Source organism: Wyeomyia smithii, chromosome 3 (assembly GCF_029784165.1).
Source record: "Wyeomyia smithii strain HCP4-BCI-WySm-NY-G18 chromosome 3, ASM2978416v1, whole genome shotgun sequence".
Lineage (NCBI taxonomy): Eukaryota > Metazoa > Arthropoda > Insecta > Diptera > Culicidae > Wyeomyia > Wyeomyia smithii.
This window is the reverse complement of record NC_073696.1, coordinates 60,574,586-60,599,532: the sequence shown is the minus strand read 5'-3', so window position 1 is coordinate 60,599,532 and position 24,947 is coordinate 60,574,586. Positions and strand designations below refer to the sequence as shown.

General features: G+C 38.9%; 1 protein-coding gene across 4 annotated transcripts in view; it reads right to left on the bottom strand.

The window, feature by feature from the left end:
• LOC129729872 (CD109 antigen) overlaps window positions 1-24,947 on the bottom strand; it is a 67,091-nt gene that overhangs the window by 2,389 nt on the left and 39,755 nt on the right. For all 4 annotated transcript variants that reach the window (XM_055688741.1, XM_055688738.1, XM_055688739.1 and 1 more), the window contains 2 exons: window positions 263-4,414; window positions 17-203 (listed from right to left, as the gene is read on the bottom strand). In XM_055688741.1, coding sequence (XP_055544716.1) covers window positions 17-203; window positions 263-4,384 — 4,309 coding nt within the window. In that variant the 5' untranslated portion in view covers window positions 4,385-4,414. The remainder of the gene's footprint in view (window positions 1-16; window positions 204-262; window positions 4,415-24,947) is intronic.

Genomic DNA, 24,947 nt, shown 5'->3' with positions numbered 1-24,947 from the left:
AAAAGCAAAAAAATACCTATTGTTCTCATCCGACTAGCTAGAATTTTGAATGCATGCTCGGCCTGGGGTGCTTTCGCCTTTGCCAGTGCGTAGCTGATCACCGAGATTTCGTACGGCGAACCGTAGTCTTTTATTAGACCAAGATTCCGCTCAATAAATCGAGATGCCTTTTGCTCTGCCAATGCCACTTTCGAACCCAGTACCTAAAATAAATCACAAATTAGAACTCTCGAACTAACAGCCAGAAGAAAAAACTCCTTACCCCAGAAAGATCTTTCACCGATGACAACGTTATCAACACCTGTGCCGTGAGAGTGATGTTTTTCGTACGGACGATTTCGTTGCGCGGATTTTCCGACGATTGGTTGACCTTTCGATCTGGCAGCCAGGTGACCTCCCAGAAAGATCCATCCTCTTTCTGGTGTTGCAACAGGAAGTGAACGTTTTTCTGGACTACGATCGGATCGATGTAAATGAAATTTTCGTACTCGTAGAAAGATGCTTCGGCAAAAATGCGGGCACAATAGGCGGTAAGCCACACCGATGAGGCCGATTGGTTCCAATCGGCACGGAATAGAGAGAACGATCCGTCCGGCATCAGGTAGCTGAGTTGTTTTTGATAGCCGATGTTCATGTAGTGGAAGGCAAGTTTCTCTGTTTTCTTGTTACGCTGTTTAATCGCACGCATATATTGGATCGTGTAAAAGTTAGCTGCGAAACTGAACATATTTTGCTCAGCCGAATCCATTGGCAGAGACAGCAGCGACGTTGCATTCACGGGCATAGTTGGGAAAATTGCACCGACAAGATCTCCTACGATCGAAATTTGAGCCTTGTTGGAACCGAATACGTAGTAACGTTCGATTTCGTACGGAATAATCGGTGTTTCGGTTACGTTGACATGCATGTACTGGAAGAAGTACGCGCGGTTACTAAGATCAAGCAACGTTGACTGATGGCGGTACTGCGGAAGACCGTCAGCTTCCACTTTAATCTTTCGGCTTAACTGATAAGCCCCAAGCAGGGTTGACGCGTGTATTGTCACTTCAATTTCGCCGAGTCGGGTAGGAACAATCGGCAGGTAAACGTTGGTGGAATCCTGAGCCAATAGATAGATGTAGAACTGATGTTCTCCAAACGACGTTTTAGGGTTGTACGATCTTACAATGCCATCTTCCTCCACATGCACAAACTGGTAATCGGGTGAACTGTGCAAAACCACAGTGGCTTCGATATCGACTGTTTGATAGTTAAACACTGCGACACGAATACCGACCTGCTCTCCCTGCCGACAAACCGTGGGCATTTCGAGGTTGATAAAGAATGGCTGTATTCCAACGTATTCAATCGGCTTTTTCACCATACCAAATCCACGGGTCGCACTAACGCCGAAAGCCGACACCATCCAGAGAGCCGGAATTTGCGGAACTTCTAGATTAAAGATAAACCTACCGTGCGGTCCAATATTGATGTCTTTCCAAAGCCAAACGTTCTGATAGTGGCGGAAGATTCTATTAAAACGATACTTTCGGAACTCTGCCAACGCGGTAGTATTTCGGGCGTCGCAACCAGCTTCATCGGTACCATCCTCACAATCGAAATATCCATCGCACCGTTTATCGCTACGGTAACACCTTCCATTCAAGCATTCACTATAGTTCAGAGAACCATCACACGCCAACGGACGCATCGGAATAACACCATCGGTAAACACCACCAGTCCGGCAAATTCAAACGTTCGATTCGCATCGATTCCGAATGTTGAACTAGGATAGTACACCAGCTCATCCGGGTCCCCTTCGTGCGAAATCCAGGTCTGTTTAAATGTGCCATTCGTCTGCTCGTCGTATGATGCCATTTTGGTGATGACATGAGCGTAGGTAAGCTCATTGCCAGCCTGCATCGTGTAGAAGGCCGAATCGATACCGGACAGTCCCACGTAGGATCCAGCCTCACCGTAAATTGCGACTTCCACTTTCTCACCCGTTCGCGCCTTTCGATTATTGATAAACACCGTAAAATTATTCCTCGAAATTCCATTCACCGGGAAAGTCAAACTATCCGCGATCACTTTACCGTACCGTCCAATGTGCCACACCACAATCGTGGCAACCGGGGCCATCTCTGCGCTCAACGTCACCGACATCGTTCGGACGCCTCCGGACAAGATCTCCTGCCCAGTAACCAAAACGATTCCCTTGGACATCACAATGTAGTGGAAATCCTTGGTATAAAAGTTACTTTGCACATGGAAAATAATATATTCGCCAACCTTGGCGTCAATAGTGCTGGTTGAAACTTTGATGTTTTGATTATTTGGTGAGAAGTGTGACAGCAGAAGCAGTTCCGTAGAGGCCCGTTCCCCAGTTGGATCCATATAGGTCGCTGAGAGACGCATCGATTGGATTTCGTTCAAAAAATCATTGGATTGTTTGTTAGAATCCAGATTCAAATCGTTCCGCAGATCGATCTTCAACTCCCATACGCCAGGTTTGTCGGACATTTGAAGCTGACGCACTTCGTAGCTATTTCGACCACCACCGGAGCGACTGTCAATCGAGCCAGAGACTTCCATTCGACCCGGGTAGAACGGATTGATCGGTAGAGGTGACCCATCGTGGTATTCTGCAATCAAGTACACCGTGAACGGCATCGACGGTTTGAACACCTGAGGCGAACTTCCTAGGAAGGCAATTCTGATAGAGGAATTGTAAACCCGCGCCATGGCGTAGCCTTCGATAACTTCGTCGTAGAACCGCTCTCCGACTCTCGCCGTTATCAGAACTTCCATGCCGGCCATATTGCTCGGGAATAACTGAGCTAATTCGGACATTGGATAGCGAAAATTGTACGTTCCATTGAAGTACCGCAGATATGGTAAACTTTCTCGGTAAGTATTGGTCCAAGAGTCCCACTGGGCGTCCGTATCTACAGGCTTCTTCACCCAAAATGGCCACTCTTCGTCAAAGTTATAGTGCCTCTCAATGATGTACGAGTCTTGGAAGCCAGTGTTTTGTTGGTATTTTTGATCGTAGTTCTGATTTTCCTGTCCCAGCTGACTAATGTACGAAGTTTGTGCATTGTATAAATCGGGATCGGTGTTTTGCAAATAATAGGGCACACTCGGGTCCAGCTCCCTGCGATTTCCCGTGTTCCAAACGCGACTCATATGGTTGATTGCTTTCGGATTCATCCAACCAATCGGTCTGATGGTGGCTTTCAATGTCAGGTTTCCCTTAACGGGTGTTCCGTTGGTAAAATTCGCCATGATTTTACCGTAAATAAACGGATCGGTTTGGAAGAAGAAAGCACGCATGGTGACATTCACCTCAAAGCGCGTCTGATAGTACTCTTCCACGGTAAACGTTGCCTCCTCCGTTTGACCTTGAGCGATAACCCGGATTTTCCATTCACCAAATATTGGTTGATCGGATAGTTTATATTCCAAGCTGACCGATCCAAGATTGGACTGACGGGACAACCAACGTCTCATAATGTGACCACTTGGATCCAGCATGTAAACGTCAACTGCGTTGTCGAATCCTTTCAGCTCTGTTGTGATGGGAATCGTTCGGAACCGTACCATTTCACCCTGCATGTAAACCGGTTTGTCCATCTGTACAAATATCGTCATTGATCGCTGTGAAAAGGTAAGTTTCGTTTCGTTTGCAAATACGTAACCGCCAAAGGTGTTCTCATAGGATCCTTCCACCCGTAGCTTGTAATCACCAACCACACTGGTTGGCGGAACTCGCATCAATAACGTTTCCGGTGTTCCAACCCGTACCAACTTCAGCTCACTGCTAAGCTCAACACCATCACGAGAGATACTCGCCCGAACTGTGAGGGGATGTTGCGTCTCCAGCAGAATCACGGATACTTTGTAAATCTGGCCCGGCCGAACCATCCGCGAAGCTACCACGAAGTAAGTGATCTCTTTATTCATTGCGTTGACTACGCTATCCAAGAAAGAGTTTCGACTAACGCCTGCATTGAAACTGGTTCGTGACCGAGGTGTCGTGGGAAAACGATTTACGTTGAAGTCGCGCGTGGTGCTGGTTTGAAATAGAACATCCCGGTTGCGGTCACGGTCGCGGTTTGCCTCGAACCGATTATCAATACTGTTCGTTTCTACGTTTCCCGTTCCGTAGTAGTCTCGGTTATAGTTGGGGTTTCGGGGATCGGTAGGAAAACCGGATGCCGGTGTGCCTCCCTGAGGTTGTACACTTCCTGAGGTAGCCGGAGTGAAGCGTTGTCGGTTGAACGGATCGAGTGGGTTGTACCGGGTGGTATCAGTAGGGCTGGTCTGCTGTGCCCATGCGACCAGGGGTAACAGTAACAGCGATAGCACACCCGAACAGGTCAGACACCGCCGGTGGGCCATGCTGATGCAGTGCCGATTTGGCACAGCTATCTGGAATGAAGGAATAAAAGAAATGAAAATTAGTAAGAAGCTGAGTTGTATCAGAACAAAGCTAGATAAAGTTCAATGACTTGCTATAACAGGAGCAATGAGCAGAGCCCCATCAAAAGCTCTCGATGCAATTCTTCATCTGCTGCCTTTGCACGAATACGTGCAACTAGAACTAGAGAAGAGTTTTTTGAGGCTCAAACGAACAAGAACTCTCTTGTCAGTTGATCTTGTGGGTCGACTGACTACACTGAACTTATTTAAAAGACGACCATGAGTATAAATGGAGACTGGATGGCACCTCAGGATAACTATGATATTCCCTACAAGGTGAGCGAAACGCCGCGTACAGACTGGAAATTCGGAGTTCCTGATGTCCGTCCCGGCTCAACGATATTCTTCACAGATGGCTCAAAAATAGGTACAAAAACTAATGCAGGAATCTTCGGCCCCGCAGTTATTATTTCAGTGGCAATGAAACACTACCCAACAGTGTTTCAAGCAGAGATTTTTGCAATCTTTGTATGTGCGACTGTTTGTCTGACTAGAAAATACAGATATGAAAATATTTGTATTGTCTCTGACTTTCAGGCAGCGTTGAAAGCACTTGGTGCTTATAAATGTACATCCAAGATTGTCTGGGAAACTCAGTAAATCTGTATTGGGTTCCAGAACATTGTGGCATTGGTGGGAATGAAAGGGCAGACGAACTTGCAACACAAGGATCTAACTCACAGTTTATCGGCCCAGAACCTTTCTGCGGTATATCAAACTGTGCAGTGAAAATGGAGCTTAAACGCTTGGAGGAACAAAAGGTGACAACCAATTGGTTGGATGTCAAAAAGTGTTCCCAATCTAAAAGATTTCTAACACCAAACGTAAATCATTCAAAAAAGCTTGTAGAGCTCAACAAAAGACCTCTTTGTACACACGTTGGCCTAGTAATGGGGCACTGTTCGGGTAGACATTTTTTTTATTTAAAGGGGGGGATTTGTTAGTAGCTTAAGTATTTATGATAAATATTAGTAAATAATGAGTATGTGTGTCCAATCACAAATGGTGACTTCTCAACACTGTTAGAGATCCTGGCAACCCTGCTTATAGCCTTCGGTTGTGCTTTTTACAGCTCGTGATTTTGTACTTAATTTCTTAGTGAAATAAATAAGTGGCATCAACGAGTGTTCGCACAAGTGATTTTCGTGTACAACAGTGATCAATACGAAAGGAGAAGGTAAATTATAAGTGCTGTGTGCCACGCAAATTGTGATTGTATGTTCCGCATAGTGATGAGATGCAGATGTGCGATCACACAAGCAAACTGACATTTGTCGAAAACGTTAACGTTTCACAGCGGTCGAAAATCGATCTTGCATGCAATCGTTATCGCGTGCAACATATCTTGCACACGATATCGATATCGAAATCGATATACCCTGGCAGTGTTGCGATGTTGTTTTATAAACAACCATAATATTTTTAAATTACAAATTTAAGTTACACTTTTTTTTTCTTTTCTTTTTCATTGCGTTAAAGTAATGATCTTGACAAAATGAGCACGCATGAAGAAAGGGAAAAAGAAAGGAAAAAAAAATTATAACAATTATAATAATAATAAATTAATAAAGTTAAAATAAGAAAAAAAAATAATTAAAAAAATTTACGAAAGACTCTTTTTTTTTCTCCTCTCTCTTTCTTCTTTTCTTCTCTATTTTCTCTCTTTTCTCTTGCAATCATATTAACTTTCTTTCTACAGTTTGTAAATTGAATGGAGTCATCCACAAACATGGAAATTGATGAAAATCCGATGGACGATGGCCTACAGAGCAAATCGCTGGATGATGTTGCTTCGTGTTCGTCGTCAATTCTCAATACTCCTGATCATGTTGCCCTAGACGACGTTTTGAGTGACGAGGATGATGGAATCAATGTCACCATCAAAAACTGTAGTCAAGGAGTATGTGACGCCATTTCTACCCCTGTAGAAAATCTTCCGGTGGTCGGTGAGTCGACAACATCGAACATCAAAAAATCGATTAAACTGAAAACGCATTAGTAAGCTGATTCAACGCGGCTACGATAAACCTACAGCCCGTGAAATGGTTCTAGCGAAGCATCTTCCTGCTAATTCAGTAAACTCGGTCAAACGACCTAGTAATGCATTGGACTTGAGTGGATCCGGTGACGGTAAACCTTATCCAAAGCGAATCAAGGACTCGGGCAAAACTAGAACGGATTGGGTGGGTAAAGCTGCATTGTGTAGCAACGGTTCAGTTTCTGTGAACCAAAGACTAGATGTTGCAAGAGATTCCACTTCTGAGCTGCCAAAGAGCCAGAATAGTGCCGTAAATCCTGCAATACCCAAGCAACTCTCGTACAGTGATGTCACTAGTCGAGTCAAAGTAGGAATACTCCCAAAAAATTATCCTCTCGTTGAATTAAGTACAGATCAACAAAACCTCGTCGAAGAGGCTATTTTTGGTGCTGTAGTACTTCAACGTAAGGAGCAATTGAAGCCAAAGTTTGCTAATTGCACTTATAAACCAGGGTTCATGATAATCAACTGTCTCGATAAGCAAACATCTGAGTGGTTGATTAAAACTGTCCCTACCTTAGTTCCTTGGGATGGTGCGGAGCTCGTCGCCGTTGACGAAAGTAACATTCCAAAGAAAGATATTCTTGTCGTTGTTTTTCCAAAAAGCTCCAAATACGACAACAACACCATTAAAGCGCTTATCGAAAGCCAAAATGAAAACTTGAACACCGATGCATGGAGAATCCTGAATCGCTCGGTGATCAACAATCTGCACATTGAGTGGGCACTAACGGTCGACGGTGCGTCGATGAAGACGCTAGTTGATCGTGATATGCACATCAACTATAAATTTGGACAGATATTGTTTAAAAAATCTACCAAATCATCAGGTAAATCCAAAACTGTAGTCTCCAACGAAGGGAGGAATGGCAACTTTGGACAGTTTGGCAAAACCGATCGCACAATCCCAGAGGGCAATGCCAAGGGCATCAATGATGCCTATGGTAAACAGACCTCAGGGTCAAACAACATTGGTCCCATTTCTGTCCAGGGTGGTAACTCGTGCCCTTTGTCTGACTCTGGAAAACCTGTAATCGCTGAAGCTCGATCAAAAAGCCCTGAAGCCAGGGATACGATCCAATCGAGCACACGCACATTTGGAAACCACTCCAATCAGAGGGAGAATCACACGCCCCTGAAAAATGGTAAACCAAACAAAAATGTTCAATAAAATAAAATTTATTCAAGTGAACCTACATCACGCCAAAGGAGCTAGCAGCGTCCTATGTAGCAGGTTCACTCGAGACAACTTGGACGTGGCTCTAATCCAAGAACCCTGGTCCAACAACAATAGAGTTCAAGGAATTCCTACACCAAAATGTAAGCTTCTTTATGATAGTACACATACTGCTCCCAGAGCAGCAATTCTTATACGGGAAAACTTAACATTTATACCCGTTACAGAATTCATCAGTAGAGACGTCGTGGCAATACAAGTGGAGGTTCCAACGACTCGTGGGATAACGGAGATCATCGTTGCCTCTGCGTATTTCCCAGGAGATAACGCTGAGATTCCTCCAAAAGAAGTTGCTGCGCTTGTTCAACACTGCAAACAAAAAAACAAACAGCTCATAATAGGATGTGATGCGAATGCCCACCACACGGTTTGGGGTAGCAGTAACATCAACGTTAGAGGTGAGTGTTTATTTCAAAATTTAATTTCTCACAACATAAACATTTGTAATCAAGGTAATGATCCAACATTTGTTACCAGAATTAGACAAGAGGTTCTTGATCTAACACTTTGTAGCGCTAAACTATCTGGAATGATTGTGAACTGGCACGTGTCAGAAGAACAATCATTGTCGGACCACAAACAAATTATGTTCAACTATGTTTCTGGGGAGCTCGTGTCCGAAAAATTCAGAGATCCTAGAAAAACTAATTGGGATAGCTACTATTCCACACTCTCAAACAAGATTTTGCTCTCAGTGGACATCTCTTCCACTGAGCAACTCGAATCTGTTTCCTCATCTATTCTAACTAATATAATAGATTCCTTCGAAGAAAGTTGCCCGGTGAAACGGAAAACTTCTAGTAAGAACGTATCTTGGTGGAACAATAAACTTGAAAAGCTAAGAAAATCGTCAAGGAGGCTTTTCAACAAAGCTAAAACTACCGGAAATTGGACAGAATATAAAAGCTGTCTAACAGAATACAATCGAGAGATTCGAAAATCAAAGAGAAGGGACTGGAAGCGTACATGTGAGCAAGTTGAAAACTTGCCTGTTTTAGCTAGACTCCATAAGGCCCTCTCTACAGATCACACAAATGGGCTTGGCCGCTTAAAGAACGAAAACGGTCAGTTCACAACAGACTCTCAGGAAACACTTAGTGTCATGATGGATACACACTTCCCAGGCTCGACTCAATTGACTTCCGAAAATGCACAGGACTTCTATATGGCTCAACCTAGCTCAATTCACGACAAGGTTAAAGCTCAAGAATTAGCCAGTGTAATATTCACGACGTCAAGAGTTGAATGGGCAGTGGATTCCTTAAAGCCCTTCAAATCGCCGGGGCCAGATGGGATTTATCCAGTGTTTTTACAAGAAAGCAAGGATATTATAGTCCCCTGTCTGGTGGAGATGTTCAGGGCTAGCATGACACTAAGCTACATTCCGAGTAAATGGCGAGAAGTCCGCGTCATATTTATTCCTAAGGCTGGAAAACGTGATAGAACGAGTCCCAAAGCATATAGACCAATCAGTCTAACTTCTGTCATTTTGAAAATGATGGAAAAAATCATTGATCTACACATCAAATTATCTTACTTAAAAAGTAGACCATTAAACAAATTTCAGTTTGCCTATCAAACTGGTAAATCAACTGAAACAGCACTCCACACGCTGGTTTCAAAACTAGAGAAGTCTTTTGAGGCTAAAGAAATCTCACTGACAGCCTTTCTTGATATTGAGGGAGCATTTGACAATGCTTCTCACGAATCTATAAAAAATGCTATGAAAAAACGCGGTTTTGACATGTGCATCTTGAATTGGACTATCGCTATGTTATCAAACCGGTTGATAACATCCAATTTAGGAAGATCAACTTTAACGACAAAACCAACAAGGGGTTGACCACAAGGAGGGGTTTTATCTCCCTTATTGTGGTCTCTTGTTGTCGATGATCTTCTTAACAACTTAACGAACCTAGGATACGAAATCATCGGTTTCGCTGATGACATTACTATTTTAGTTAGGGGTAAATGCGGATCTACTATTTCCAATAGAATGCAATACGCCTTAAACTACACACTTAAATGGTGTAACCTGGAAGGACTAAGCGTCAATCCTTCTAAAACAGTCATTATCCCATTTACAAGAAATAGAAAGTATAATATTGCAACTCTTAAGTTGGGAGACACACAGTTGGTGCTCAGAAAAAGTTAGATAAACTACAACGTCTGGCATGCTTATCAACAACAGGAGCAATGGCCAGTGCACCATCCAAAGCCTTAGAAGCTCTTTTATATCTTCTACCCTTACATCAGTATGTACAACTTGAAGCCGAAAAAGGTGCTCTTAGGCTAAAACGTGTTAAATTCTTTCAGGAAGGAGATCTACAGGGACATTTACGAATCCTCAAAAATTTCCAACTGAACACCTTAGTAACCATGAATGAAGATCGAATGGACTCTAAGACTAACTTCAGTGTTCCTTTCAAAGTGATTGAATCCAATCGCACCGAATGGGATGAAGGAGGTCCTAAGGTTCGTCCAGGATCAGTCATTTTTTATACAGATGGCTCTAAAATGGGCGAGTCTACGGGCGCTGGGGTCACTGGACCAGGAATCAATATATCAATTCCAATGGGGCAGTGGCCCACAGTTTTTCAAGCGGAAATAAATGCTATTCTAACATGCACAAGTATTTGCTTGGCTAGGAAATATAGGTATGCCAATATCTGCATTTTCTCAGATAGTCAAGCAGCTCTCAATGCTTTAAAATCATACACATGTCAGTCGAAGTTGGTATGGGATTGTATTCAATCCCTACGACAACTAACTGTAACAAACGTTGTCAATCTATACTGGGTGCCTGGTCACTGTGGTATAGAAGGAAATGAAAAAGCCGATCTCTTAGCGAGAATTGGTTCTTCAACTGCTTTCGTCGGGCCGGAGCCATTCTGTGGGGTATCTTCATCCTGTTTGAAATCTGAGCTAAGAGGCTGGGAATCAATGATGATTGATGCCAACTGGAAGGCTTATTCCAAAGCAAGACAATCTAAACTATTCATTACACCATGTAAAAGAATCACACGGAACCTACTCAGTATGAATAAAGCTGATCTGAGTACGTTAACTGGCCTACTTACTGGGCACTGTCCGAGTAAGTATCACCTTAAAAAAATAGGTAAACTGACAGATGACTTATGTCGTTTCTGTAATTCTGAAGTAGAAACCTCGGAACACTTACTGTGCCAATGCAGCGCATTAATTCAGCAAAGACTGCATATTCTTGGAAAAGGTATCCTCACGCCTAACGAGATATGGTCTGCTGAAAAAATGAAGGTAAGGAACTTCATCAAAGAAGTCATACCTTCTTGGGGTGAAATGCAAAGTCTGGGTGCGACTACCACTGATACCCATAGTGATGGAACGAACTGACAGTGCATAAAAATTAACGCGGAGTATACCACAATATATCTAACTAATGGTAGCAGTGGTCATAGGCTCCTACAGGAAAAAAAAAAAAAACACTGTTAGAAATTTGTAATTTTAATTGTTAGGATTTGTTTGCTTTCGCAATTAGGACTTATCATTCGTAGGGATTTAAACCTACTTGTCAGAAAAGGGGAAGTAAACTTACAACTAACTTAATTGCTAACTTATTGGCTATAAAGAGAGCTTATCGTAGCAATTGAGGATTGCAACGATTTTTGTCGAAAATTGTTAATAATTTTATTTGACATAGCTTCTAATGGTTCAACACCAGTAAGTTCGAGTGTACCAAACCAAGGAGGACGCTTCAAAATCATTTTCAGAATTTTATTCTGATTCCTTTGGAGCGTTTTCTTCCTTGTTGAACAGCAACTTGACCAGATCGGTACTGCATAAAGCATTGCTGGTCTAAAAATTTGTTTGTAAATCAAAAGTTTGTTCTTTAAACAAAGTTTAGAATTCCTGTTAATAAGAGGATATAAACATCTCGTATATTTGATGCACTTGGCTTGTATACTTTCAATGTGCTCTTTGAAAATAAGTTTTTTATCGTAAATTAGTCCCAAGTACTTAACCTTATCAGACCAACTTAAAATAACCCCATTCATCTTGACAACGTGATTATTGTTTGGCTTGAGGAAAGAAGCCCTAGGCTTATGAGGAAAAATTATCATTTGAGTTTTAGAAGCATTGGGAGAGATTTTCCACTTTTGCAAGTAAGAAGAAAAATATCTAAACTTTTCTGCAATCGGCTGCATATGACACGAAGACTTTTTCCTTTTACGGAAATGCTTGTATCATCGCAGAACAATGACTTCGTGCATCCTGGAGGCAAATCAGGAAGACCTGAAGTGAATATGTTGTACAGGACTGGACCCAAGACTGAACCTTGAGGCACACCTGCTCTGACAGGAAATCTATCAGATTTCAAATTCTGATAGTCAACCTGCAGAGTTCGATTAGTAAGATAATTTTTCAAAATTTTGATTAGGAAAATTGGAAAATTAAAAGTTTGCAATTTCGCAATCAAACCTTCATGCCAAACACTGTCGAATGCTTTTTCTATGTCTAAAAGAGCAGCTCCAGTGGAATAACCTTCAGAATTGTTAGCTCCTATCATATTAGTAACTCTGAGCAATTGATGAGTAGTGTAATGCCCATGGCGAAATGCAAACTGTTTATCTGACATCATCCTGATAAGAATAATTCTTTAAAACAGTTTACTTATTGAAGAAAGCAAACTGATTGGTTGATAACTTGAAACTTCAGCTGGATTCTTATCCGGTTTTAAAATTGGAGTAATTTTTGCATTTTTCCATAATTTGGGAAAATATGCAATTTTGAAGCAGCAATTGAAAATTTTTACTAAAAATTCCATTGTTCTCTCAAGGAGATGTTTGATTAATATGTTAAAGATTCCATTGTCACCAGGTGCTTTTATATTCTTGAAATTTTTAAAATTGATTTAATCTCATTCAAGTTTGTTTCAATTATTTCTGCAGGTAAAAAATTCTGGGAAGAAATTAAGTCAAATTGACGTGTAACTTCATTTTCAATTGGACTCACAAAATTCAAATTTGAATTATGAACACTTTCAAACTGCTGAGCAAGTCTTTGAGCCTTTTGTTCATTGGATACAAGAAAACGTTCACCATCTCTTAAAAACTGGAATAGGCTTTGAAGGTTTCTTAAGAATCTTCGACAGCTTCCAAAAGGGTTTTAAATATGGTTTCAATTCTTCAACTTTAGTCTTAAAATTTTGATTTCACAGAAGAGTAAATCTATGTTTAATCTCTTTCTTGTAAATTTTTATAAATAATTTTAAAAACAGGATCACGAGTACGTTGATATTGACGTCTGCGGACATTTTTCAAACGAATTAAAAGTTGAAGATTTTCATCAATTATAGGTGTATCAAAATTCACTTGAGCCTTTGGAACAGAATAATACCTGGCAACAACAATATTCACTTCGTTTTGCAAATCAAGCTCATTATTGAAATTCCTCTCAATATGAGTTTTGTATCTTTCCCATTTAGCCTTGTTATAATTAAAACAGAGCTCATAGGGCTTAAAACTGATTCATGTGATATAGAAAAAGTTATTGGAAGATGGTCAGAATCAAAATCAGCATGTGTGATCAATTCACTACATACATGACTTTGATCTGTTAGTACTAAATCAATTGTTGATGTATTCCTTACAGAAGAAAAACATGTAGGACTATTCGGAGACAAAACAGAATAGTATCCTGAGGAACAATCATTGAATAAAATGTTGCCATTGGAATTACTCTGAGAATTATTCCATGATCGATGTTTAGCGTTAAAATCGCCAACTATGAAAAATTTTGAACGATTTCTGGTGAGTTTTTGTAAATCACCTTCAAAATAATTTTTGTGCTCGTGTGTGCATTGGAATGGTAAATATGCTGTGGCATTAAGTGAAATCCCAAGTTCAGTTTGAACTTCAATTCCCAAAGTTTCAATAACTTTCGTCTCAAGATGGGGAAGAGCACGATGTTTGATTCGGCAATGAATAACAATTGCAACTCCACCGCCGGAACCCTGAATCCTATCATATCTATGAACCACGTAATTGGGATCATATTTTAATTTGATGTTAGGTTTCAAAAATATTTCAATAATAATTGCAATGTGCACATTATTTACTGTTAAAAAATTAAAAGCTCATTCTCATTGGCCTTCAATGTGCGAGCATTCCAATTTGAAATGTTAATTTTTTTATTTAAAATCATTGCTAAATTTTAAATTAGAAATAATTTGAATTGTAAAATTCGTTCCAATTTGAATAACTTCAAACATGGATTTTGCCTGTAACTTAGCATTCATAAGATCGAGCATTGCCTGTTGCAAAAAAGAAAGTTTACCTGCCGTAATAGGCCCGAGGCAGTTGACATTAGAAAAAATATTTTCGGCAGCAATGTTAGTTGGAGTAATAGGTGTACAATAATTTTCTAGCGTGTTTTGCTTACCCATATTAACGGTCATTTTCGAACTAACAACACTAGGCGGTATAATATTCGAACTACCTGTAACCTGTGCATAAGTCAAACGGGTATGCAAAGGAGTAGGTAAACTATGCGTCACTGGTACGCTTGGAGAATTTTGTTTTGAAGTTGGTTTTAATTGAGAAATTGAATTTTGTTTACCTTGCCTTGCCTTAACAATTGCTAAACGGACTGGGCATTGATAAAAATTTGACATATGGTTGCCGTTACAATTCGCACAGCGAAAATTTTTACTCTCTTTCACAGGACATGTGTCCTTTTTGTGAGAAGAGTCTCCACAATTAAGACATTTTTGGTCCATGTTACAGAATTTGGAACCATGGCCATAACGTTGGCAAGTACGGCATTGGGTGATATGCTTTTCACATCCGCCATACTTCCTATAAATTTCCCACTTTACACGCACATTATACAAAGCATGTGCTTTTTCAAAAAAATTTAAGTTGTTAACCTCATTGCGGTTAAAATGAATTTAATAATTAACAAGGGAAATTCCAGTTCTCTGACTGTTATCGCCTCGTGATTTTTGTTTCATTAGAATTACTTGGGTAGGGGCTATGCCAAGTATTTCTGTTAAGCGGCATTCGCCTCTACGACCAATTTGATAGGTAACTTTAACGTCAGAAACAAACGTTGAAAGTTCCTTTTTGAAAATATTGAATTCAGAAGAAATAGTTACCACAATAAGTGGAACTTTTTCCTTTTTTAAAGAATTGACATTTTGTATAGTTTTATTACTCATAACTTCCATTTCACCAGCTTCTTGCTCAGGCAAAATATCAAAAGGATCGGCACTACAGACACTCGAAGTGTCAGAAAGAGATGCCTCTCTTTTCCTCCCCGCAGCGATGCGAGGTTTATTTTTCCGTCCAACCATTTCAGGTGATACGAAAAAAGTTAAAACAAATGTTAAATTCAAAAGTACAAAAGTAGGTAGTCTTGTGAAAGACTGATGGGAAATAACTTTCAGGTAGTCTTGACACACTGACAAAACACAAACTTTAAAGCTATAGGCAGTCAAAGACCAGTCCACAAGCAACCGAAAAAACGTCTGATCTGTAGGAAAGTTCAAGACGCACTGCGGGTAGACATAATTTTAAGAACATTGGCCGGGCTCAGGATGATATATGTCGCTTCTGTTATATGAAAAGCGAGACATCCGAACATCTGCTGTGCAGTGTGGTGCATTATTTTAACGTAAATGAAGGTTTTTTGGCAGTGGCTGTTTACAGCCCAAAGAGATTTCTGATCACTCAACAATAGTGGTCATTGTATTTTGCAAGGGGACACGTATAGTAATTGACTGGGATATATTACGAAAGTTCACATCAATGGACAATGTAATTCTAATTCCCTTTTTATAATAAAAAAATGGGTAAACTTTTATTCAATCTATCAGATTCTCACTATAAGCGTATCTAGACAAAACCAAATGGGTAGGTTTATCTTTTTTTACTATAGATTTGAAATCTTGAACCAGACCGTATGCTGATGGAGGGTGGAATTCAAAATTGATGATCCAAATCCAAGGTCCAATACTAATGCAAATCCAGATCCATGTTTTGTACATGCTGTATCCGTTCTCAGGTTCAAATCAAACTTCGGAATTCAGTCTAGTTCGTAGATTCAAAATCCAGATCCAATACAATACCAATCCAGATCAAGCTTAGTTCCCGATGTGAATCCTGATCTAGTCAAGATTCATACTCTGTAGTAGCCTTAACATTTTTATAAATAAATTTTTATTATTTTCATAATTTTCAATGAGTAATTTTAGATATTGTACAAGGAACGCGTAAAGATTCGTTGTAAAAAATCTCTCGTTGAGGTTTTTTGTTGATGTTTTGCCCAAAAAAATAATAAAAATAAAAATGGGAAGCTATAACCTCAATATTTTTTTTCATTTGATAACGGCAGATTAAAGTTTTTTGTTTTTGTTGACAGGTAGTTTCAAATGCGTAGAAGGTAAAGTTCCAATCTTATATACAAAAAAAACAAATTAGAGCATCAGGGTGAAATGTAGTAACAAAACATCAACTGGTTTTCTCTCTGTGCCAGATCCAAATGGATCATTACATGAAGTTACCACAAAAAAGCACAAACACGCACACGACCATCACAGATTTTGCTCAAAGTTGAAGGAATTATGAGGGAATTCACATCATTTTGCTCCCGAGGTATGGATCCAAATTTTCAAGTTGATGCATTCTATACGGACCTAAAAGCTGCATTCTTTCGCGTCGATCACGGAATAATAATCGCCAAATGCGATAAATTAGGTGCTACAACTGAGACGGTTGCATGGATTAGTTCGTATATTTGTGGTTGTTTTGTTTTCGCGAGAAAATCTCTATGCAAAATTTGAGTTCAATCGGCCTTCGGGAAGTAGAGCCCCCCTTCCCCTATTCCTTACTGACTACTCGGGAAAATAGTGTGACGCCGGCCGTGACCCCAAGGCAGTATTTTAGAACCTCTGCTATTTTCTCTATTTATCAACGACGTAACCTGATTATTGCCTCCAGGTACGAGACTATTGTACGCTGATGATACTCAAATCTATGAGCTCATTCAAACTCACGGCGACTGCACCAGACTCTAAGAGCTAATAGACCTTTTCGCCGATTGATTTTGTCTTAATCATATATCGATTAGTGTCCCTACGTGCTCCGTAATTAGCCTTCACCGAAAAACCATGCTCTGATTTATGATTACCACATTGCTGGAAGGAACTTAACACGCTGTGACGTTGTCTTAGAAAATAAATAATAATAATAATAAATCTAGTGTCGCTTTGAAAAAAATGCAATTTTGGTGCCGATTGGAAAACCTTTGTAAGACTCCTCTCTTTATTGCAAAATAACGCATGTTTTGGCCAAAATCTTTTTATTCTCTTTTTACATTTTCTAGACGTGAGATGTCCAAAAAAACTGATAGGTCTTATCATGCCGAGGTAATAATGAAAATTAAAAAAAAACTATTTTTGGAAAATGTTTTTCAAATTACCTTGGGATGATAAGTGTTTCATAACGTAAAAGTTTCCGAGAAATACTTAAAAACTATCAAACTTAAAATAAAATTAACTGAATTTTGAGAAGAATACAAATTTAGTTTTTAAACACAATAATAATCAATCCGGCACCACACAAGATTCAAATTAAACCAACTATCACTAAGCACAACGGTTATTGAAGATCTGAACCGCTTCGCGCGTCGATAAGAAAAAGACCGTATCTTTATTTCTAGCCGCTATGTACCCTACGCTGTGACAAATTTTATTTTTTTATAGCGCGAAAGCTAACTTTGCATTGCTATAATTGCATTTCATTGACAGCCTCATCAAATTGAATTAACGCTTTTTATTAGAAACTGTCAGTGTTTTCCGGAGGTCAAATTGTAAGAAAATATAATTAAGTAATTTAAAACTATTTTCGTAAAAATGTTATAACTCGAGATTAGCTCAGATTACCCTAAAGTGATAAGTGTTTCTTACGTAAAATTATCCGAAATAAATAATCTGACAACACTTCCGATCAAAAGTAACATTTTTTCTGGATTCCTTGATGAGAACGAAGAGGTTTTGTTGCATTATTTTGGAGGAGGGGGTCTTACAGATCGGGGAGTATTCCAACCGACTCCAAAATTGGGATTTTTCCTAAATGACACCGGATGAATAATTTCTCCCACTTTGAGCAAAATCTGTGATGGTCGTGTCCAAGTGGTATGTACGCTTCGTATGGAATGTCCAAAATGCAAATTTCCAAAAAATGCGGTCAGCTCCAGATCTAGTTTAGGTAAAAATGTGAACTGAATTCAACACAGATATTGCTAGGGAATAAAATCTCGAACTGAATTATAACTAAATATAATCACAACTGGAAAATGTTGAACTTCATAAAAATCTGAAAAATAATGATTCGTACAACTGTCCAGAAAATAAATGTTTATTTGAAAGAAAAAGCAAGGATTTTTAGATTTCTTTAAAAAATGTTTAAACACCACACATATGAAACAATTTTTTTCAGGCATCAGTGTTCTTGAAAATATTGACATACTAGAATCCGCCAAAGAAAACACCTAAAAACAGTTATTAAACACCCAAACGATGCCATTATATGGGCTGTACAATCAGGCCCGGATTCAAGAGGGGGGGGGGAGCAAAGGGGGCAAATGCCCCGGGCTCTCCGACGCGAGGCCCCCCTCAGTCCTAGGCTAGACGTGAAGACACAGCAGTGTTGATATTTTCTTAACTCTATTGTTTTTTTTTTTTGAGAAAAGAGAACCCTGCGAAAATATCTGCCCCGGGCTCCCCAGCACCTAAATCCAATAACAATATTATCTTCACGAAAAACAGCCATGAAAGAGGCACTTTTTCCCTACATAAGACTATCATTGCGACCAGAAAGGTTGGTCCATTAAGATTTTTTTTCAATCACAACATGAAGTAGGGGAAAGTAGGTACCTTCTTTATAGTGTGTTAATGCTTTTGAGTTGCATTATCGGTTTTCAGCATGCAAACTGTCAAATTTGTAAGTAAAACAAAGAACATTTTCGTGAACGCGCTGTTTGATGTAATTTTTATTCCACGGAAAATAGTGAAAAACTCGTGAAACTTACGTGTTTTCATTTGTTCACAATAGTAAAGTGATTAATTAGTCTTTCCTCGGGTTTCTAGTGAAAATCCAGCAGATTTTCGATGTTCCGATAAAGAGCTACGATCGTTTGAAAAATTTACAACCAGGTCGGGCAAGACGGACATTTTCCAAGAATTTTCACATGTAGCATCTGTTGTGTACTACAGATGTTCACAAAGTACACCCGCGAGAGAAACCAGCAGATATTAATCACTTAGCAGTTAGAACAGGCCATATAGGCGAAGAATTTTCGCTTTTATCGAAACCCATCCTCTCAAACTGTTTACGTGATGTATAGATGGACTCTAATAACGTAGAGTAATAGTAATGTATGGCCATCACTTAACACATAAATAAAAAAAAAACTTAACGTACTACACCTTTTTCGTGAGTGTCCACCTTTACCTTCGTAGTGTCCATCTTACCCACCTCAAGTGTCCGTCTTTCCCAACCATGTCAAAAAACAGCAATTTGTAGTCTTATTTTTGAAGACCCAAAACACATAAAACTTGAAGGAAGTTCACTTATACCAAAAATGATTGACCTCAAGTTTCAATTTGTATGACTACTGCGATCTAAATAGCAATACCTAAGTAATTATTTAGATTAAACCTTAGGGTGTCCGTCTTTACCTACTTTCCCCTATGTGGTTATGCATTAGAATCATATCATGATGACATCATTATGTAAAAACCATAGCTTCCAGTCTCCGGGCATCTAAACACCGTGAAACAAATGCAGACATTTTTTAAATAAACTCAACAATTGTATACTCTGCCCATGCACGGAATGCTGACATAATTAAGGTAAGTAACATTATTCGCAAAATAAGTTAGTTTACGGCAGTTTCTTGTTAAAAAGGCTAATACGCATCCCACAGCCCGGAACTTCATTCAAGAAGACAGAGAATTTTGCCTATATTCATAGAACTCGAAAAAGGTTGCCTCTGTTTGTTTTGCCACGAAATCTGCGGCTTCTTGGCTAATAATCGTTTCAAAGTCATCCCAATAAATTTTCACTCTTATTGTGTGTTTTATCCGAAGCAATTAATGCCGGAAGCATCATGTTTTGCTGTGTCTGTTAGAATCAACAAAAATTGTTAACCTATTTTATACCCTCAGTACTGCGACGCGTGAATATCACTTTGTTTATCATATTGGTAGTGGTAGAAGTTTTAGGGAACACAATTCGAAACTGGTTAAGTTTTGCTACAATAAATATCGCTGTTATTTTTTATGGCGCAGTTGAGAAAACAATTTTGATTATTTTTTGTTGTTGGGGAAATTGGTATTAATTTTTGTGTCTTCTTTGTGTCCACCAAGGTAAAACATTCGCCGTTGCTCAGAAGAGAAATTGAACTTCTATCGATTTTAGAGTATATCTCTTATTTTTGCGTTCCCGGGCAGGTATGTAGAACCAAATTAAAACGCAACTCACGTCAGGAGAACAACGCGTAACTCTATTAAAATTTCCATCATCACACCGCCGCACGTGAGTTGATTCCGCGTTCTGTTCCACCCACCGAACAGATTATTTTTCACATCCATTCCGGTTACAAATTAAATTTTTCACAATCACAACGAATACAGGAACCCACACCCATCTCTCTGCTTCGCCCCCTCGCCGGCGGCGCGTCCGAAGATTGATGAGCATGCTGAAGGATTTTGCATTCCGGTAGCAAAGTAATATAAACAGACGCGCTCTCCTCGCTGCCACGCACCACTGTTATCGACAGCTCTCAGACTGCGGCTTGACGTCGGTTGTCTGCGAGCTGCGTCAAAATCTAATTCAAAAAAATTTCATTTCCCCTTCGTGTACCATCGGTTTTTCATTCGCAAAGAAAAACGGCAGACCCTGAAGGGACAACCCGGTCTGCTCCGGGTGTTTCCGAGTGCTTCGAGTGAAATTAAACATTCGAAATTGCCACGGTTGCTAGCAAACTTAACGCGTTAATATCAACCATTTTGCAAACATGGTAGAGCTGTGTAACTAATTCGGGCACTGTACTGTGTAGCATAAGTTGGAACTGATTCCATACCGCCAGCTGTTATGCGGAAGCTAGAGAGATTGGACTGCTTTTACCCTTCACTGAAGGGGCTTTAGAATTCGATGTACAACATATATAACCAGGTTTATTTCAAGGTTTGAAAATCAACATGGATATGGATTGAAAAAACTTGTGTTTGTGTTACGTATTGTTCTACCAAAAAAAAAATTGCATATTCTTAGGGAACTTTCCCAAAGCAGCTCCTACGAACGGTTCGATTTTTACCGGCGAAATGATTTCCTTTCCTCACACCTACAAATTTATCTCGTTTCCGAGAGCAGGCCATAAAATCGGTTAGTCCTGTGTGATTAACTAGGTTTTCCTCTGGGCTGCCATCCCCACCGACAACGGCCAATAGCTCACACTGCATAATCGCCTCACAAATCTCATAAGAATTAGATTATATACAATTTAAAGAGGGGTGTAGTGAAGTTGCAGTGTAGTTACCGCACCGAGGAATAGGAGGGCGATTTTCCCTCCTGGAAATGTGCGGTAGAACGTCACCGTAACAAAAAGGGTGGATAACGAATGATCTGTTTTCTTCGATGAAACAATTGCGAAACTTTGCTAGAAAAAAGGCAGTCTTGCGTGGCACGGTTTTATTCCCTGAGATAGTTGGGATATTTATGTAGGCCATCAGTATTCACTTCACATGCCCCGGTGCAATTTCAGCTGGAGATAGTCGCACCATATGGATGGATCGTACTTGTGGACCCTCAAAACTTGGCCTTCTTTGCGGGCATGTGCACTTATGGCTGGGCACTTGCAAAATTGGGTTTTCTTAGTTTAATATATCAATAACAAAATTATATTATATATAATTATATTCACTATGGCTACGCGTATCAACAGAAACAAGAATAGTTGACCAAACATGAGGCTTGAAGTCAAATCTAAGTGGAGTCAAGATTATTTGAAATTAAATAATAGGGAAATTTTTTTCACATTTTAGTGCGGTTGAAAATAACCGTAGAAGTTTGAAAAAAAAATGAAACTAGCAAAAACGACACGACGCAAAAAGGTCAATTACTTTAGACTGCAATTAGATGTCCATACGACCACCATATTGACCTTGGAATGTATTCTTCAAAGAAAAATAAGCGAAATTTTATCTTGTTGTTAATTGGCATGTGAAATAGAGATTTTTCATTGCAGACCACTATTTGTTATTAAGAAATAAAAATATTCTGCCCCATGATAATCCAATCAAATTTTAAGATCTATACTTGCTTGGATTGGTTTAGATTACAATATATCTATCTAAGAACCTGAAGTTTCCGTTTATTGTTTACTATTGTCTTACTCAGGCAAAAAGTTGGAGTTGTAACAGAACCCAAACACTTCAACGCTGTTCACGGAAACAATTACACTTTCATTAGAAGCAGTAATGAAGACAAATTTATTAGTCACTAATTATTTTCAGATTCCAATCAACATACAAAACGGAAAGAATGGCAATGTACTCGACTCGACGATGCAGAACTAAATCGACTTTTTCAATCAATGTATTTTTCGACACGGCACAATAATCATAGATTTCCGCGGAGTCGATGATCTTCATCCTTATCTTAGCTGATGTTGTGTTTTTCAGCATTTCAATTTGTAGATACCGAGTGCTGAATTCGCTCTCGTCTTCCAAGTCTTGGCTAAAAATATACCAGACGGTGGGGATTTCAGGTTCCACCCTGTGCAGGCATCTCGAATTTACTTTTCAGTACGACGGATAGCAAAAAAAAATGCTGGAAAGACCGTACACACCTGTACGAATTTGGAACGAATTTCAGTCAAAAACCTTCGAAAACTCATTGGCTAAACTGTTTTAAATCCGGATAATTCGAATCATTTAAATTAGAATTGTACAAATAGTTTTAGAAACACTGAAATTGCATTGCATATTTGTTTGAGTCTAATGGTTTCAAACGCCACTGAGGAAAGGTCTTTGCGAAGACGGATTGACACAGGTTGCGTACGACTATGACGAATAAAAGGCTCTCAAATTTGGGTTTGGTAAGTTGCGAATATCATATACTAAAATAATTAAGTGTTGATTGTATAATTGATGAGTAGGGAGTCCCAAAAAAAATCGATGCTGAAAAAGTCAAGGTGCTCAGTCCTAAATTGAAAAATGTTATTTAAAGCATTTTTGTTTCTAAAAAATCGTTTCAGGTTGCCCAAACGGGATTTATGAAAAAATGACTTTTTCAAGCTACAAAACCACCCTTTTGCACTTTTTTCAAATCTTTTCGATTCCTTCATTTCTCCATAAATTTTAAATTTTTGTGGGGTTGTCTTTGAATATTTTGCATGGTTTGGTTCAGCATCGCATTAAATTATTTGACTCACAGAGCCCATTGAACATCACAAAAAAAAGAATTTTTCTCATAATTTTTAGATTAAACCCTTCAAAACACACATAACAAAATTTTTCCGTCACATATAAAAATGCCAATATCTCAGCTCCTCGATAAGGTATCAAGGATCTTTTTTCATGTAAATTTTCGTCATGTGGGAGTCGAATAACTGAATGCAATGCTGAAATGAACCATGCAAAATATTCAAAAACAACCCCACAAATATAAAAAAATATATGGAAAAATGTACGAATCGAACAGAATTGTAAAAAAAAGCAAAAGAGTGGGTTTGTAGCTTAGAAAACATTTTTTTAGAAAGTCGAAATGTTCTACAAAAATGCTATAAATAACATTATCTTTCAATTTAGGGCTGAGCACCTTGACTTTTTCGACATCAATTTTTTTTGGGACACCCTATTGATGAGTTTTCGGTAAAGAATTTTAGTAAGAAGATGTTCTGAAATTTTGGTTATTTCAAAAAAAGGCAACCTATAAATTATTCAAAGTATTGCCCATCGCTAACTACATCTTTGACCCATCATTCTAACAGACCTCGAATGCCGTTCCGATGAAAGTGTTCGTCTTTTGAGGCTATCCACAGGTCTGGGCCCCCATCCAATGCAAAGTTACCTAAATGTTATTCTCACTTATTTTATGAAGAGGTATAGGGTTGCCACTGGGGTGGTCGGTATTAGTGACTTCCCAAAACCGGTATTTCGGTATTCAAAAAAAAAAAAAAAGAAAACCGGTGAAAACCGGTATTTTTATTTTTTAAGATTGTCATCGATGCTTTCGAGACTTTGTCATTGTGGTTGGCAAAACTTTCTGCCAAGACTCAAAAATATCACAACTTTTTATAATATTTTTTCAGTGCGTTAAGTAGAATTTCTGAACTCGACATAGATTAATTTTTCGCAGTACATCAATTTTATATTTTAAATCACTTCTTGGTTCGTCACCACAGTGACGTGCGCTGCAGTTATCCATCACTAAAACTTTTCAGGTGGGCTATTTTCTGAGCTAGAAACTCACGAACTTAAGGAACCAATTGTTCTTCGAACCACACACTGAAAAGTTTTGAATCTATCCAGGAGACCCAGATAAGTTCGAGCATGGTATAAAAGTTACCCAATTTGTAAAAATCAACTGACAAAAGCCTCATACAAAAAACTAAATTTTAAATATCGTTTATGTAAAATACTGTAAAACTATGCACCCAATTAAAATAGAAATTTTGTTGATTCAATCAAGTTTCATATTTTCACATGTTCTAAGTTTTCATTGAATAAACCATTCCTTTTTCTCTCAACACAAAAAATTAAGTTTTTCTATTTTAAACATAAAAAGCTTTAACTTTTAAAACTTTGAAATTACGCGGGTAATTCATACGAAATATTTTTTCGAAGACAATGGCACTAAGAAATTAAGTTCCAGTTTTTGTCCTTTTGGTCCATAGTGTATAGATATAAAAGTAATTCAAGAGACGAATGTCATTTATATTGTTTATATCTTATTATATATTATTATATCTCATATTTAGTCTTTTTTTATCTGAGACTCTAAGGAATGCATTGTTTACTACTACCAAATTGGTTAAAACTGTTGTACGTAGACCACATAAAAAAGTATAACTCACAATTGCTTGAAACTTATTCCGAATTCGATGCCCGCCGCATTTGCGTACTTCTACTACAACCAGTTGCATTATTTTTTCATGCATAA